Raw genomic sequence first — 13,891 nt, 5'->3', positions numbered from 1 at the left:
TTTTGTGGGTCAGTGTAGCATAATAAGAAATATATATTTGGCCTCTGCCCCCGGTTCCTGACTCAGAGCTCCTAAAACCCTGGGAATTTCCTTAGTGATAGAGGTGCTAGGAGCATCTTTTGTTCTAATATTTGGTCTTTGACCCTGGTTCCTGACACAGAGCTCCTAAAACCCTTGTAATTTCCTGAATGGTGGGGATGATGGGAATGTCTTACACAAAGCTCCTAAATCCCTTGGAATTTCCTGAGTGATAGGAGCATCTATTGTTCTATGAAGCACCTCATTGTGGATCCCTGGATAGCAAAAGCATGGGGGCTGGTTACCTAGAAGACCAAGCCATGATTAGAAACTTGAAATTTTCAGCCCCAACCACCATCCTCCAAGGAGGGGAGAAGGGCTGAAGATTGAGTAACAATTGATCGTGCCTATGTGATGAAGCCCTCATAAAAATTTCTGAACAACAAGGTTTGGGTTGGTGAATGCATATACATGTTGGGAGGGTGGTGCACCCCACTCCACAGGAATCTTGCGTTTGGGATCCTTCTGGACCTCACCTTATATGGCTCTTCATCCTGGCTGTTCTTCTGTATCCTTTATTATGTTTTTTTGTACTAAGCCAGTAAATGTACATTCAGTGTTGCCGTAAGTTCTGTAAGCCATTATTATAGCAAATTATTGAACCTGAGGAGGGGGTCATGGGAACTCCTCTCCCCAGTATGTAGCCAACTCAGAAGTGTGGGTAACCTGGAAACCCACTATGTACATTTGGTGTCTGAAGTTGGGGGCGGTCTCGTGGGACTGACCCCTTAACCTGTGAGGTCTGTGCTAAGCCTAGATAGGTAGTGTCAGAACTGAATTAAATTATAGGACACCCAGAGAATTAGGGAATTGCTTGGTGTGGAAAACCCATGCATTTGGTGTCCAAGGTGTTGTGAGTATAAACAAGGCTCTCCTTTAGTCAGGAATCTGGACATGGCTCGGATCTGTCCTCTGCTTCAGAGTTTCTCACAAGGCTATAATCAAGGTGTCACTCATCTGAAGGCTAAGCGTATGTGGTTGTTGGCTGTGTTCAGTTCCTTGTGGGCTCTTGGGCTGAGGATCTCAGTTCCCTGCTGGCTGCTGGCCAGAGGCTGCCCTCAGCTCCTTGCTCATGGGCCTCTCTATATGGCAGCTGTCTTCACTGGATCCAGTAAGGCAGAGAGTCTGCTAACAAGGTGGAAGATACAGTCTTATGTAATCTAATCATGGAAGTGATAGTCCATCATCTTTGCCATATTCTAGTGTTAGAAGCAAGACACAGGTCCTTCCCACACTCATAGGGAGGGGATTATACAAGGGTGTGTAGCCCAGGGGGTGTGAGGATCAGTGGGGGCCATCTCAGAGACTGCTTACTGCAAGATGTTTCCTCCTTTACTTCTTTTTTCCAGCTAAATGTCTGATCTTTCTCTTCTGTGACTCTTCTTCATAGCTACTTTTTTTTTCAGTTTATATTCCATCACTGATCTTATTATGATTGAGTATTTTCTTTTCTTCCCTCATATAACTGTTTTTGCTCATCTTTCATCCACTTGCACCTCTGAGAACAGAGTCTTGTATCCAGCAAAAGTTCTGCAAAAGAGTCCCCTTTTTCTCCTTCTTTGAAACTGAAGAAGGACCAGGGTTGCTGTCCTGCTTAACACCAGAGTCCTTTCTGCCCACAGCAGCCACATAAGAGCCATTATAAAACCTTCAGATTCGCCAGTTTGGCATCAAAAGCAATGACTCATTCATGTCTATATAACCTGGCTGGGGCGATCCACATTAGTCTGATTTGCATTTAGAGTTAGAGCTTGTTACCTTATTAAGGAGAAACAATTTTCCATCAGAGATGCTTCACACATTAGCTGTTTTTGAGTGGTGCATTGTTCTGTTTCAGGGGGCCTGATGGATCTCAGATAATGATGCAGTCTGTAAAAATCAACTTCTTCAAACTGTCTGTTTTGCCTGTTAATGATCACTTTGTGGTCCTGCGTTTTTAGGTCACAGCAAGTGAATTGATAGAGAAGATTGGCTCTTGGAGAAGCAGCATTTTAATTCTGTCCCTTTTGCCCAACAGTGGGCTGGATCTTATCATTCCCGTTGGAGGTGTTCAGTAGGATGAAATATCTTATGTGCTTTAAGAGGCTTGGTACATAAGAGAGAGATATAATATATGTTTGATATATGTGGAATTGAAGACTCAGAACACAGCAAAACTCATGTAGTCTAGCTTCCCATGCTTTGAGGCCAGTCTCCACTTAACCCTCCAAGATAGCTTAGCACCTTTTTCATTTTTTGAAGTTTTGATGGATAGCTAGTCCTGAGAAGTCTGGTAAAGAAACACTGGTTTGATTTTAGTAAACACTGTGTTCTGGTGTTGAAATAATCACATCATAATAAGATGTAAAGGTTGGCCTCTTTAAGAAAAACTCAGATGAAAGTCAACTTAAACTTGGAGGAATCATCCATTTGCTGGGAAAGATGCAGAATTAGTAAGTTAAAGCCAGCCACATTGTGTGCCTACATTTTGGGTCTTTGGGGAGCCATGAAGCTAAAAGCCAATTAAAGCTTTATTAGAGAGAACTTTAAAAGTGGTTTCTCCTGGGCAAGAGAAAGATTTGGAGCAGAGAGTGCTCGGAGAAAAGCAGGAGAATGTTGATGATGTAATTAATACAGTTAACAGCTGGGAATGGGAATCAGTGCAGAGCCCCATCTGAGAAGATGACTCTGGGAGAAACTCAAGTTTGGGCCTGAAAGCCACACCATCTAGGTTTCGGCTCCAACTCAGGAACCTGAAGGCATCTCTGCATGGTCATGGTCAGCCTGGTGAGGAGGATGACCAAACCCTGCCACAATGAGTATGCAGATTAGAACAATATAGAAAAATTGGTAGCATAGGGATTTTTCCTCTGAATGCTTGAGTATTAACTCTTTTCATTCATCTGTTCATCTTGTTCTCTTAATATGTCAAGTCCTTCTTTCCCCAGTCTCTACCCATCTGTCTATTCTCACATTGTTATCTAATTGATGTTCCAAACCTCTACCCCGAGATGTAGAGGTTCGGTAGAGGACATTATCATACTTGTATTCCATTGTCATCCCAAACTCAGAATTTGCCCCAAACAGAGTTGATTGACTTCTCTCATTATCTTATCACTCAGGCAGATCTCTCAGAAATCATGTTTTCTTTTCCATTCTCACTTCCATCAAGCCTGTTAGGATCCTGAAGGTTGTGTGGCATCATGGGAAGAGCAGGAGCTGCCAGCATTTATGAGACTGGTACCCATGGGCAAGCCTGTTATTTGATCTTTGTGAGCCTCATTTCTCCTATCTCTATTATTGGATAATTGGAATGATAATACCTGCCTACCTCATTAGATTATTGGAGAATACTAAATGTGGTAGTATATGTAAATCACCTAACACAGTGCCAGACGTGTGCAGTAGGTGTTCAATAGCTAGTTACTAGTTTTATCTTGAATGCACAGAGCACAGAACCTGGCATGTTCAGGGCCGCTGTTTGGAGATGCTATTCGCATTTGATCCTCCCCTGGAATTGTGGTTCCTAGCTTGGAATGTAGTGGGTATCCTCCTCTAGCACTTCTCAACAGATGAGTTTGGCTTGTATGTTTCAGAGAAAAGCTGCTCTTCCACACCCCATAGGGTCCCCCTCAGCTTTCAGCCACCACACTCACAAATGACTTGTGTCTAGACTCATCCCCTCCTCCATTTATTTTCATACAGAGAAGGTGGCATCTTTGTCCTTCTGCCTGAGGCTAATCTTTACCCCTGGATTCTGATCCCATCCCTTCCTGCCCAGGGCCCCCTCCCAGTCCTCATTGTGTCCTCTTCAACCACGCCTTCTGTAGTGGTTCTTTCCCATCAGCAATGAACCATGACCAAGGCTCCCTTATCTTAAAAAAATAAAATAACAACAACCATGTCCTGATTTCTCTGTACCCCTACAGCTACCACCCTGTATTATTCCAGTCCTGCACAGTCAGACTTCCGGAGCCTAGTCCACACCCTCGTCTCCTCGTTTACCTTTCATCCCCGTTCCCCACACACATCATTCTGACCTCACTGTGTTTCCTTCTTTCAAATGAGTCTCACTAGGGTTGCCTATGACCTTGTTATTACTAAGGCCACTCTGCTGACCATGTCGAAATTCTTGTTTTTTGTTTTGTTTGGGTTTTTGTGGGTTTTTTTGGTTTGTTTGTTTGTGTTTGTTTTTGTTTTTTTGCTTTTCTCACCCCATGTTAGCCTGATTTATCTCCTGCCTCCCTGACTGTACCTCAGTTTCCTTGTAGGCTTTTCTGCTTCTGCTTTCTTAAATATTGGTGTTTCTCCCTGCTTTGACTCTTCTAATTCGAAACCATCTATGAGGAGGCCAGTCCACTCATCCATTTGCCCTCTGTACACAGGTGACACCCTCATTTCCGTCGCCAGCCCAGATCTCTCTTAAGCATCAGATCACCTCAAATTCACTAAGTCCTAACAGAACTTATATCACCTCCTGGTTGCCTGAAGATGCTCTTCCTGTGGTGGCTCACTGCCCATTTGTCTGTAGTGGGGCTCTCACACTTTAGTGTGAGAATCAGAACCCCCTGGGGAGCTTGTTCCAATAGACTGTGGGCCCTAACCCCAGAGGTCCTGAGTCCCTAGATCTGGGGTGGGGCCTGAGAACTTGCACTTCCGAGAGTTCCCAGGTGATGCTGTTGCTGCTGGTCAGGGAGCTCTACTTTGAGAACTTATGTTTAAGGAATTGAAGCGGTTTTCCCTATTCTTTACTCTACCCAGGTGATCTCCCTCTTTTCCCTTCCATTAGCATCCAAATAATCTTGTCAGTCTTGCCTTTTAAGTACCTCTCTAGTCTGATTTATTGCAGTAAACTGTTAACTGGCTTTTCTTTCTTTTGTTCTTTTTAAAAGATTTTATTTATTTGAGAGAGAGAATGAGCAGGGGAGAGGGGCAGAAGGAGAGGGAGAAGCAGACTCCCTGCAGAGCAGGGAGCCCGACGTGGGGCTCCATCCCAGGACCCTGGGATCATGACCTGAGCCGAAGGCAGATGCTTAACTGACTGAGCCACCCAGCTGCCCCTCTTACTGGCTTTTCTGTCTCTCGTCTCACTTCTCCTAATCTACTCCCAACACAGCAACCAGTGTGAGCTTCTTAAAACATAAGTTATGTTAGTCTCCTGCCTACTTTCTTCTATAGCTCTTCATTGCTTTTGGGATAAATCCAAACTTCCTAATGTTGACCTGTCCTCTGCCTACCTATATAGCAGCAGCTCTTGTTTCTCCTTTACACAGAAGGCACCAAGCATACAGAAAAGTAATGAGTAGTTTAAATATACATTATCTAGCAGTCCTTGAGTGCTCACTGTGTTCTAGCCACTGTAGCACTTTTACGCACATTAATTTTAACTTTCCCGTTAACCCTATAAGATTGGTTAAATTTTACAGAGGAGGAAATGTGATCCATTTTATAATGTTGCCATCGTCCCGTACACCAATCATGTCCAGTCAGTTGTGCCCAGGATGACGGGGTTGTATTCCCTCAGAATTCACTGCAAGAGCTAATTAAATAATAATAATATTAATGATAATGATATCAACAACAACAATATTAATAGTATCTGACAGTTTTTGTTATTGTGTTTTGTGCCAGGGTACTACCTGTAAATATAAATCATGTAGACTATTCCAGATTTACTAGGGAGGAAGTTCACAGAGAAGGAGTAACTTGTTCAAAGCCACATGGTTCAGGGTCACAGGACTGAGGTTTGAATTTAGGTCTTGTGACTTCAAAGTTCATGCTTTTAATTACTCTATCATGCCTATGGGTGGAAGCAGTGAAATTATATCGAGAGCTGTTTATTACCTGGCATCTTGTAAAATTTAAAAATTTTCAATGTCTGTAATTGAATTACAAAATTTTTGGCGGGGCACCTGGTGGCTCAGTCAGTTAAGCGTCTGCCTTCGGCTCAGGTCATGATCCCAGGGTCCTGGGATCGAGCCCCGCGTCAGGCTCTCTGCTCAGCAAGGAACCTGCTGCTTCCTCTCCCTCTGCCTGCTGCCCTACCTACGTGTGCTCTCTCTCTCTGTCAAATAAATAAATAAAATCTTAAAACAAAAACAAAAACAAACTTTTTGGCAACCCTCCTCCTCATTGGAACCCACCCACACGTACCTATCTTTCTTCCAGATCTCATCATACTGTTGTGTTTGGACTTGGAGTCATGCTGGGTCCTGATGCCCCCTCTACTAACCATCTCCTTGGATGAACCCTGGGATAAGTTACTTTACCTCTTTGAATGGCTGATTGCTATTCTCTAAAAATCAAAATAGTAATACTTCCTTCATGGGGTTGCTGAGAAAAATAACTGTGAGAGTACCTGCCTCTTCTTTCTATCCCTCGTGCTTTTGCCTTATGTAACATTGGGCACCATCACGGTGGCTTCCTTACCATCTCCCTGTTGTGTTTCCTGCACAGATCGCCACTGTCCCCTCCCCTGTTCTCACCCTGTCACTCTCCCTAAGTATGCTGTACAGTGCCACCTGAAAAATATTTGTAAAATATAAATCCCAGGGACTTTCTGTTAATAGTAATGGTGGGCTATTATTCAGACACACTCCTGCCCACTGAAACAACTAAAAATATTTGCATAAAGTAAAAAAAAAAAAAAAAAGACCCAGAACTTCAAGCATTAAAGAGTTGACAAGCATTACCAGGTTAAAACTGGAATGGAGAATCCAGGCAATATTGCACATTTGACCAGCAGTAGTGGGGGACAGAAATAAAGCAGCTGGTGTCTCACAAGAAGCTAGGACGCCAAAGGGCTACACCATGTGGGTAAGATAGACCTGAAATGTATCAGAGCTCACATGGAATTACAGCCCAGGTTCAAGCTGACTGGGTTGACCAAGGAATCTCAGTTCTTAAATTGGCCTAAGGGCTGGTATGCCTCCAGGTACCTGGCAAAACGAAGTGGAAATTCTTCAACCCAGGCCTCAAATTATTGACCAGCACAAAATATAGCCAGGCACCCAAGGAAACCATACTGCAATGGCAAGAACCATCAACAACCACAAACAATAGAAATAGCCCTTCATAAATATCATCAGATAATGGAATCTGTAAAAAACAACAACAACAAAAAACTACTATATTTAAAGAAATAAAAGATAAGCTTGAACATATCTGCAAAGAGTAGGAAACTATGACATGTGACAAAGCAAATTGAAAAAGGAACCAAATAAAAATTCTAGAAATGAACGTAACTTTAATGAAATTAACTCAGTGGTTGAGGAAAAATGTAGTATACTTGATGACATAGTTTAAAGAAACATGCCTCAGTGGATGAATTTAACAGAAGATTGGATAAAGCTGAAGAAAAAATTAATAAACTGGAAGACAGTAAGAAAAAATTATCCAGAGTATAGCATGGATAGACAAATAGAAAACACAGAGGAGGAGGAGGGTCTAAATAAGTTAAAGTCCTAGAAGGAGATGAGTGAGAAAATAAGCAAAATGAAATTTAAGGGTAATGGCTGAAATTTTCCATAACAGCTGAGATACCAAACCACAGATTTAAGATGACCAATGATTGCAAGTAGAATTAAAAAAAAAAAAATCCTAACTTAGGTACATCAAGATGTAACTACAGAAAATCAAAAGCTAAGAGAAAATCATAAAAGCAGCTAGAGAAAAAGATTCTCTTCATAGGAGCAACAGACCGACCATTCACCAAATATAATTCTGATCATGTTATTCTCGAAATTTGCAATAGCTTTCTATTTCTAAAATATAAAATACATACTCTTCAGCATGTCGTATAAGGCCTTCAACTTGATTAGACACGTAGAACCTTCCTCCTCCCATTTATTCTCAAGTGTGTGCCTTTGTACATGTTCCTCTCCCTTTCTGGAATGTCACTTGTATAATTGGATGGATTGATACTCCTTTGCCCAATTCCTTGTGTTTTTCTTCACATTGCCCCCACTTGGCGTCGCAGTCCAGTCATCTGAAAACCTTTTGATGTGTGAAGCGTTAAGAATCATCAAACTTGTCAGTCTATTGTTTATATATGAGAGGACCAAATCAAGATCATTTTTCTTTTTTTTTTTTTTTTAAGATTTTATTTATTTATTTGAGAGAGAGAGAGACACAGCATGAGTGGGGAGAGGGGCAGAGGGAGAGGAGACAGAGACAAGCAGACTCCCTGCTGAGCGAGGAGCTCCACACGGGGCTCAATCCCAGGACCCTGAGATCATAACCTGAGCTGAAGTCAGACGCTTCACCGACTGAGCCATCCAAGCACCCCCAGAATCACTTTTCTTACCAAAATCAGGTGTTGGGTTTGCACTTGATAGTTGTAAGTGGCCATACCAACCCTACCAAACCATGGCATTTTATTTTTTAAGTGTTTAGACAATCTGTAAAAAGAGATTAGGATTTCACTCGACTTTTCTTCCTAGGGTATGTACTAGGGGTTATAATGAATAGTTGCTTATATTAGTAGTGTATCTGTTTCTTAGAAAATTCTCTCTTTTAGATGAAGAACTTTGGTAGTCACCAGTTTCTAGAATCTTTTGAACTAGAAGGGACCACAGAGTGCACGGGCCACCTCTGCCTTCAGTATGGCAAAACCGAAGGCCGTGGGGACGCATACCCTCTATCCTTGTGAGGACTCCCAGCCTGCCCTGTTCTAGTAATTTCACCATGGAGTTTTATTTGCTCTGTCAAGCCATTTTTCCTGATATTCAATCAAAAGCTCCTTTAAGCGCATTTTTCATATACCAAGACATCCATAGTGATGGAAATACACTTAGCATCATCCTTCTCAGACACATCTCTCCAATTTTGCCTCTCTTTGCTCTCACTGCCACTATCTAATTCAGATTCTGATTGTGTCTCATCTAGACTGCAATCCCAGCTCCCAACTTTCTAAGATCTTTCCATTCAGTGTTTCTTCCAAATTCATAGTCCTGAGAGGTATGTGTTCCTTACCATTAAAATGCTTTATAGGATGGTGTCCAGGTTTGTCAGTTTCATGGTCTGGACCATATGTTAGAAAGTATGTTCTGTTGAGAATGGAGTTAAATCCTGGGCGCATGGGTGGCTCAGTCGTTAAGCATCTGCCTTTGGCTTGAGTTGCGATCCTGGGGTCCTGGCATCAAGCCCTGCATTGGGTTCCCTGCTCAGCGGGAGGCTTGCTTCTCTTTCTGTCTCTCTCTCTCCCACTCTCCCTGCTTGTGTTCCCTCTCTGGCTGTCTCTCTCTGTCAAATAAATAAATAAAATTAAAAATGTTCCTTATTTCTTAAAAAAAAAAAGAATGGAGTTAAATCCTAAAATATCAGTGGCTTAAATAAGAAAGAAATCTATTTCTATCTTATATAAAAGAAGACCAGAGTAAGGCAGGCCAGGGCTCAGAGGGTAGTTCCATAGTCTTAAGCTCATTCTGTTGTGCTGCTCTGCAGCGTAGAAAACACCCTTGTCCTGTGGCCTCTGGGACCAAGATGAGTGCTTGAGGTCCAGCTGTCACATCAACATTCCAACCAGCAAGAAGGAAGAAAGAGGGAAGGCTGGGCCTCCATCTTTTAAGGACACTTCCTGGAAGTCACTTACAATACTTTAACCTGCATTTTATTGGCTAAAACTTAGACATATAGGCTATCCTTAGTTGCAAGAAAGCTGAAAAATATAGTCTTTTAAATAGTTTACCCAGCTAAGAATTGGAGTCCTTGTTGCCAGGAAAAAAGAGACTAGATCTTGGGCAGTCACTAGAATGTCTGTTGCAGGACCTTTCCACCAGCCTTGTTCCTCTCCCCACCCCAGAGCATTCTCACCCAGCCCTTTATCTTCAGCCTGTTAGTGGCTACAGTAAATCTCTTAGTAGTCCTTTACCACGTCAGGCCCTTTCACAACTCTGGGCCTTTACCTGCAATGCCCTTTCCCTTTCTCATCTCTCTCACGTCTATACGTCCTTCAAGCCCAGGTCACTCCCTCAGTGCAGTTTTCTTATCTTCTTAACAGTGACAACATAACACTAATTCCTGGAGCCACATAGCAGTGGAAGAGCTTTCTGGACTTAGTAGTGGAACACACTTGGGTTTGAATCTCTTCTCCCCAGCTTGGCCTGGAAAGTATAAATATGGAAGGACTCAGCGTATAGACTGTGTTTAAAGCCACAGCCCAGACCTCTCTTTTTGAGTTCCAGACCTTTCTATTGAACTGCTTACTCAAGAGCATCAAATAGAAACACCTGTGAAGTAGAACTCGCGGTTTTCACCTCCTCCTCTAGCCTTTTTTGGGCCAGTAAAGATGCCTCTATCAACCTAGCTGCAGATGTCAGAAAGCTGGAAATCACCCTGCACTTCTCATAGCTAATGCTTCGTAAGCTCTCCTGTCTGATCACCACCAAAATCTATGAGCTCAGCTCCCCAATGTGTCTTAGGTTAATCCTTTTCATCCCACCTGCAGTGCCTGCATCCTAGCACAGTCCTCGCATGCCTGGACTGCGGTAGCTCCTCGCTGGCCTCCCTCCCTCCGCTCTCCACCTGTTTGAACCTCTCCTCGGCCAGTGTCACTTCCGTGCACAAAATCCTTAGCCAGCTTCCCCTTGTATTTAGGTTTCAGTTTAGGATGCGTAAATCCTAGAAGACCCCAGCTGACTTGACTCCTCTTACCTCTCATCCTCATCCCTTGCCGTGCCTGTTCTTATGCTCACTATGCTCTGGCTACATGGTTTTCTTTCTGTTCCATGTTTGTGCCAAGAACCTCTCACCTCCACCCCTTCCCAAGTGCCATTTCCCACCTGGGGTCTTCTGTCCCTGTCTTCACTCCTGAACACACCATCCTCGGGTGTCAGCTTAAATGTCACTTCCCTGCAGGGCCTCTTTTCCTGACCTCTTAATCTAAATTGTATATTGAGAGAACTCTTCCTCCTTAGAACTGTTCTTTCCTTCTTAGCCTTCATCACAATTTATAACTTTATATTTATTGAGTGGTTGTTTATTGAATATCACTTGCACATTAAAGTGTATGTTGTGTAAGGGATGGAACCATATTTCTTTTATTCACTGAATCCTTAGTTCCCATGGCTCAATAAATACACATGGAATAAATGAAGAATCTCATGATTAAACAGTGTGGTAGATCTCTCATTAAACTGACAACTTTGCTATTAGTGTAGCAAGACGTAGTTGTTGGAAACCTGTGAAGGTGATTCACCTTTCTAACCTGGCATTGCATTTCTTCACATTCATTGAACGTATCTATGACGCTCACCTGCAGGGCTAAAAGCTTCAGTTTAATTTATTGGAATGCATCTTTGAACAAAGCTTTGTTTCTGTCAGGATATCCTTGTGAACACAGAACTTGAAAAGGTCATGTGCGGGTGTGATATCTGAAAATCACAATTGGGTTCGCTTCCATGGCTAGCCTTCTTTCTTTGGTGCAACTGATGCAACCTGGCAGAACCTTCGGAACAGAAGACTTGCTTGTTGTTGGGATGGCATCTAAAGCAATAGTTCTTTTAAGTTGGAACCATCAGTGACTGTGAAAGAAGGTTACATGCCCAGGATTTGGGCTGCCGTAGAAAACCCCCTTGATTGCCAACTCTTGAGACTGAAAGTTCAGCTAGCAGATATCTAGGTAGAGTGTACTGGTTCGTGGTATTTCGAGCCTCCTAATCTTTTCTGAATGAACTTGTTCTGCAGAACACATTGGCAAGATATGTTATGGAGCAGATCAACAACTTGTGTGTTTTTTTTTCTCCCCCAGAGTATAAAAGATGTTCTGGAAGCATCTAATGATCTTGGAATCCTGAACTATGGTCTAAAATAAAAGATGGATATCCTCTTTTACTGAGGGACAGGGTGATCAACAATGGGAAAGTTTTCATTTGTTTTTTTGTTTTTGGAAAACAGTGAGAATTCTGCTTTCAGTGGGCACTATGGTAGGCATATTTCAGCCTAGATGGAAAAGCAAACAGTTGATCATTCTTAAGCCCCAGTAGGTCAGATCATGTCAGTGTTTCCAGAGTACGCCCAGAATGGTAAAACTTGGCCTTAAGCTGAGCCTTTGCTAAGAGGCTGAAAAGGTCCTGAAAAGGATTTATTTATTTATTTTGGCCTGGGTAATGTCTAAATGATGATAAGTACAAGTCTCTCTTAGCTATCTGGAGTGGGGCCCACATGAATTTGTTGTGACCCCTAGAATCCAGAAACTCCAGTATAGTTGGATAAGAATATTCTGTGGGAGAACTCTAAAGTAACACATGAAAATACAAAATATTAAATGTTCAAAAGTGTATAATTTGCTGCATTTGTTCATGAGTGGTTTTAATACTTCTGGTACAGAGCCTAACTCCCTCTTTATTGGGGAGATGTGGTTTCAGTTTCTTGGGTGAATGTCCATTTTATAAGTTTCTTAAGAAAGGAAATTAAACATTTAAAGACTTTAAATACTCTTTATATAATGTCACAGAGAAAAGCCAGGAAAATCAGGGTTGGCTTTTTTATTTATTTATTTAATAAATATAATCTATTTTCCACCATTTTGTTTGTTATGGCTGGTACCAAAGTACTTTTAAAAGTTAACATTTATTTTGATTTCAGCAGATGTGCATAATAAATTAACCTATCTCTATTCTTCACTGTGGGCTGGGGCAATATTTCACATCTAGTATGTTTGGCATTTTGACGCCTAGCCCGTTGAGCTCAGTTCAGCAGTTTGATGCTCTCCACTTGTATGACGCTTAGCATTTGAGTAACATTAAATAGATCAAATGTGGCCTGCTGAGCATGAGCATTAATGCAAGTTGGTGATGTGATTGACCTTAGCTAAGTCTCTTAACTACTGTGGGCCTGGGTTTCCTTTTCTGTAAAGTGTGTAGTTTAGGGTAAATGGTGCTCTGAATTTAAAAATCCCACCGGGTGCCTGGGTGGCTCAGTCTGACTCTTGGTTTCGGCTCAGGTTAGGATCTCTTGGGTCGCGAGATGGAGACCCATGTTGGCTCCCTGCTCAGCGGGGAGTCTGCTTGAAGATTCTTTCCCTCTGCCCCTCCCCCTACTCTTTCTAAAAAAATTAAATAAATCTTAAAAAAAAAAAATCCTATGAGTCTATATGCCTAATAGATATGCACCTAACTGATTCCTCTTCTCTTTTTCTTCTCTTCTTATTTTAGGAAAAGAGGATGCTGACGCTCCAGTTACAAAAGATGAGAGCACCTCCATGTCACAGGACCCAAGAGCTTTACCAGAGAAATCGTTGCAAAGATCAGCAAAGGTCATTGCCCACAGATTTTCTGCACATGTCCAAATGACTGTCACCTGAGCCACCTGTCAGGGGTATCTCATGCAGTTCAGTTAGGACTGTAGTTGATCAGTTAATCAGAAAAGTCAGTGGAAGCAAGGAGTCATAAAAAGCTAATACTTTGTATAAGTTTAAAGACATACATATATGTTGATTTGCCTGTGTTTGGATGAAGGTCCACAGCCTTTTCTTTGTGTGTGGGTATGTTTATTGAAGTTCTGCATTATCTTTTTCTGCTTAAACCACACTTGTAATGTGACGTCTTTGATTTCCAGTTTGGGTTATGTAAAGTGGAGTGAGAATTTAGGCACCACGTGAAGCAATACGAATGTAGACTCCTTCTAGATTCTTAGTTTTTTGCTTCAATTTTTTTTATTGTTGTCATGTCCATATCTAATTCAAAAGTAAATTTTTAATGTCTTTTTTAGTTTTCCCCAAGTATTTAATTTAGTTATTGTAGACACAAAAAATTGCTTTTGCATCCTGTCTGTTAGTTTGCATAGTTCAATTTTATTTTTCAATTATATATACTAGTGGCTTATTCAGATATGG

General features: G+C 41.9%; 1 protein-coding gene across 3 annotated transcripts in view; it reads left to right on the top strand.

The window, feature by feature from the left end:
• DIS3L2 (DIS3 like 3'-5' exoribonuclease 2) overlaps positions 1 to 13,891 on the top strand; it is a 346,894-nt gene that overhangs the window by 137,218 nt on the left and 195,785 nt on the right. For all 3 annotated transcript variants that reach the window (XM_032399177.1, XM_032399039.1, XM_032399109.1), the window contains one exon: positions 13,212 to 13,312. In XM_032399177.1, coding sequence (XP_032255068.1) covers positions 13,212 to 13,312 — 101 coding nt within the window. The remainder of the gene's footprint in view (positions 1 to 13,211; positions 13,313 to 13,891) is intronic.

The sequence above is a fragment of the Phoca vitulina genome, unplaced genomic scaffold (assembly GCF_004348235.1).
Source record: "Phoca vitulina isolate PV1807 unplaced genomic scaffold, GSC_HSeal_1.0 scaffold1, whole genome shotgun sequence".
Taxonomy (NCBI): domain Eukaryota; kingdom Metazoa; phylum Chordata; class Mammalia; order Carnivora; family Phocidae; genus Phoca; species Phoca vitulina.
The sequence above is the reverse complement of the archived record's forward strand: the minus strand, read 5'-3'. Positions and strand labels throughout refer to the sequence as shown.